Consider the following 4,582-nt stretch of genomic DNA (forward strand, 5'->3'; position numbering starts at 1 on the left):
TCCATCAGCAAGGGCACTGAAGATGAAACGTGGCTGGGTCTTTCAGCATGACAATGACCCCAAACACACCGCCCGGGCAACGAAGGAGTGGCTTCGTAAGAAGCATTTCAAGGTCCTGGAGTGGCCTAGCCAGTCTCCAGATCTCAACCCCATAGAAAATCTTTGGAGGGAGTTGAAAGTCTGTGTTGCCCAGCGAAGGCCCCAAAACATCACTGCTCTAGAGGAGATCTGCATGGAGGAATGGGCCAAAATACCAGCAGCAGTGTGTGAAAACCTTGCAAAGACTTACAGAAAACGTTTGACCTCTGTCATTGCCAACAAAGGGCATGTAACAAAGTATTGAGATGACCTTTTGTTATTGACCAAATACTTATTTTCCATCATAATTTGCAAATAAATTCTTTAAAAATCAATGTGATTTTCTAGATTTTTTTTTTTTCATTTTGTCTCTCATAGCTGAGGTATACCTATGATGAAAATTACAGGCCTCTCTCGTCTTTTTAAGTGGGAGAACTTGCACAATTGGTGGCTGACTAAATACTTTTTTGACCCACTGTATATTTATTCATATTTGAACAAATTGTATAATTATATCACTTTCATGAATTAAATTGAAACTATGCCAATACAAACCCCCATTTCTCTTGCTAATTTAAAGTACCATCAAATGTCCAAAGTCGTATCTTAATTGCAACTTAAGTAGGTTGTGTTTTCAATGAGACCACTCACATCTCAAAGGAGAACTCTGGCGATTTTTGACCCAATTATTGTTTTCCATACCCATACTGCATACAGCTCGCATGTTGTTTTAATCAGTCTTTGCGTTGTGTAGTTATCTGAGGTGTTATGTGTTATTTTATTTAACTGATGATGTTCTTTTAACATGTATTTTGGAGTGTACATATTTCTTCATATTCTTTGGTACGTACTAGGCCGACGTGTTTTTGTGGGGCAACCCAACATTTTGTTTGCCATTGCTTGTCCAAAAAGTCCATCCAAAGGTTTATTTTATCTATACACATTATTTATTTATTGTACAAGATAATCATGACAAATTAATATCACTTTAAGGATTAAGAAGCGTGAATACAATCATAAAGTAAAAAGATAGAGATTTTCTATACCTAAAGAATGCCTAAATAATTTACACGTCATAGACCCACAGGAAGTGCAATTAGCAGGTGACGTAGGGGTCTAGGGCACTTTGTCATCCAAATTCAAATTTAATCTTCTGTGTGTTGTCCTTTCTACCTCGAAACGCTGCCCGAGACAGCAGGTGTTTCATCTGATCTGCGGCCCACTTTACACCAAAGCAGAGTAATCCAATTGGACTCAGACCATGAATGGATTTGAAATCCACTTACTTCCTCAACAAATCACCTACGTGATGTTTGCTTTTTGAAGCATTATTCAAATGAAACATGCATTTTAAACAATGAAGCATTTTATAAATGTAATGGGGAAAACAGTGGTCAGCCATATGTTAAACTGTTACATGGTATCTCAGCACCACTTTTACATAGCGATTACATAGCGGTTTCAAGCATGCCCTAAATCAAACAGAATAGATCCATACAGCCATCACTCCACAGCATAAACGGGATATCGCACAGTTCCCCTGATAATTCAGCCCCCCCCCCCCCCCCCCCCCCCCCCACCCGTGCCTGAACAAGACGAGAAGAGGGGGTGGCCACTGGGAAGGCTTTGGAGGTGGGCTGTAGGCTGCGCACCGCATCAGAAGTTGAAAAGGTGTTGGTATTTTCTTAGCGATTTTTTTATTGGCTGAACAAATATTTTTTTTACATAATTTTGAGGGTTGGTTACATTATACGTCAGGGCACATATAATACATATACTCACCTCCTTATGAGAAAGGTTAGTTAGCATTAGTGCCAGGAAGCACAGCCAACAATTGAATTATTCCATTGCCTTATAATTCTCTGCATTATTGAATAATTTGTTGTTAACTTTTTATTTGATCTATTTCTGCATTTTCATTTTGACCGTGAACTGTTGAAAATCTCCACTGAGCATATATGATGATTCAGCTGGAGAAGTAGATGTAAAACTTATTCTTGACATTGTAGTTGAAAGTGCAGTAGTAAGCCTACACAATTTGTGATTTTGCAATCACTTGGTAAGAACTTTTTTCAGAGGGGAGATCTAAAGATTATGGTTATGCACAATATATTAAGGTTAAAATGTAAGTTATAATGACATTGATTTTGACATGTGACATACTTGTGTTGAATGAACATGCACTCTGAATAACAATTCACTAATTTCTGATAATGCATTTATTTTTCCAGGATTTAAAAAACAAAACAAAATGGTGATCTACTACAACACAAGTTCTATTCTGAATCTGCAACCCCTAAACCTGCCCCTCGAGACTGCCATATCTACGTTTCTTCTGGCCACACTAAGTTACCTGGTCATTTTGTTCTGTAACCTCGGACTCATCCTCACAGTCGTCCTGAACAAGACTCTGCACCAGCCCATGCACCTCCTGCTCATCAACCTCCCCATCAACGACCTCCTCGGCTCCACCGCCTTCTTCCCGCAGATCATTAAAGAAATACTATTGGACACCCGAAAGATGCATTACGTAGCGTGTGTTGCGCAAGCATTTTGCATTCACACGTATGGTGTCGGGGCCGTGTTAATTCTCAGTCTCATGGCCTACGACAGGTATGTCGCAATATGCTCCCCGTTGAAATATCAAAGTATCATGACAAATGCACGTATAATGAAACTGATTACAGCGATGTGGGTGTTTAATTTGATTTTGGTCAGCGTGCTGTTCATTTTGCTCTTGCGCTTACCGCGCTGCAAGTCTCTGATTACGCACTCCTACTGTGATAATCCGTCCTTACTGGGACTGGTTTGCACAGACACGTCCATCAACAACATATATGGTCTCTTTACGGTCGCTATCGTCCAGTTGATAGGCCACGCAGCCATTCTTTACACCTACCTTCACATCCTTGTGGCCTGTTTTAAAACTAAGAGGTCTGACACAAAATCAAAAGCCATGCAGACGTGTGCAACACACCTGGTTGTTTTTCTACTGTTAGAATGCATGGGTCTGTTTACGATCATATCATACAGATTAAACAATATATCGCCTGTTTTACGAAGATTTATAGGGGCTTCCGCCATAATATTCCCTTCAACATTGAATCCGATCATCTATGGACTTAAAACCAAAGAAATACGTGGGAAAGCACTCGCTTTTTTCAGGAAAAGAATATTTATGTTTTGATTCTATTATGATTCTTTTCATGAATAATTACATTATTGCTTTTTAAGTTTAATTTCAGATTGTGTTTTTTATCAATATAATTTCTGACTGGTAAATATTTAGGAATCAAATTTCTACATTAATCGATCATTCCCAATATATTACCTAAGCCTATGACTCTGTCGAGCCCTGTTTGGCCCTCCTATAATGTTTCTAACCTTTCCATTAAATATAAATATCAATTCAAAAATGTTTTTTCTTCAATTGTTTACAATTATAGAAATACAAATATCTGTTGATACACTTTCAGTATGATCGTACTTATTTATAATGTGATAACTAGTATTTTCTTATAAAGACACACAAACACACACACACACACACACACACACACACACACACAACGACGAAAATAGTCGTTATGTTCAGCAGAAACGTAATGTTTAATTGCACATATATTGTTGAGCAATTATTTTTAGTTTAGCAGAATTGCCACAAATGTAACTAACAAGCGAACACAAAAAAAATGGAAGCATTAGCAACAGCTTCTGTATGTTGCAATGTGCTGCCCTCTTGTGTGGAATTATTTGGCTGTCAAGAATGTAGTCCTAAACCATGACTAACCTTAAAGAGGAACTGAACTGAAATAATCAACATCGTAAACATGTTAGTTATGACCATTTAAAAAAAAAATGACACTAAACCTTTTTTTAAAAAATCAATATATAGCTTTTTTTAGCAACAAAAGAAAATGCGTCTTTTAGTATTAGATCGCCGATGACGTCACTGGCATGGTAGGACTAGGTCGTTGCTGCAGACACGCAAATGTCTTCTACACTCCACGGCGGAAAATAGTGATTTTAATATGGCTGGTTACGCGTTTGAGCCTGTGAGGGACATGCCTGTAGTGTCCTACTGCCACCCGGTGGAGAGGGATCAATTTCAGGCTCCAGCTCCACCTTCGGATCGTGTGGGTGTTAGGGTTGGATTTAGTGATTTGTTTCCGTTATTCAGTTTGCGTTGTTCAGTTCGCCAAGAGGAGTCGTTGGCGAATCGTTCGTTCGTTCAGTCGAGTTTCCGGTAGCGGTGAATCGAATCATGCACGGTTCTCTGATTGGGTCAGACTCAGCCCCTCCCTCGTTCGTTCGTTCAGTCGAGTTTCCGGTAGCGGTGAATCGAATCATGGAAGGCAAAGTTCTCAGACTCAGTGCCTCCCTCGTTCTCATTCTCAAACGTCAACATTACAACTTAAAACAACGAGGCGGGATGGGGGTGTAGTTGATTATTGGATGTTTAACCTATCAGCAAGATAATAGACTTGATTTAGAAATGATGGTG

General features: G+C 39.1%; 1 protein-coding gene across 1 annotated transcript; it reads left to right on the forward strand.

Moving 5' to 3' along the window:
• Window positions 1-2,329: 2,329 nt before the first annotated feature.
• On the forward strand, window positions 2,330-3,265 carry LOC307073236 (olfactory receptor 52N5-like; the record flags this gene model as incomplete). The annotated part of the gene is made up of 1 exon (XM_079732940.1): window positions 2,330-3,265. One exon carries the CDS (start codon window positions 2,330-2,332, stop codon window positions 3,263-3,265), a length of 936 nt encoding a protein of 311 aa, XP_079589066.1.
• Window positions 3,266-4,582: the final 1,317 nt, after the last annotated feature.

This window comes from Pollachius pollachius (assembly GCF_949987615.1).
Source record: "Pollachius pollachius genome assembly, chromosome: 3".
NCBI lineage: Eukaryota > Metazoa > Chordata > Actinopteri > Gadiformes > Gadidae > Pollachius > Pollachius pollachius.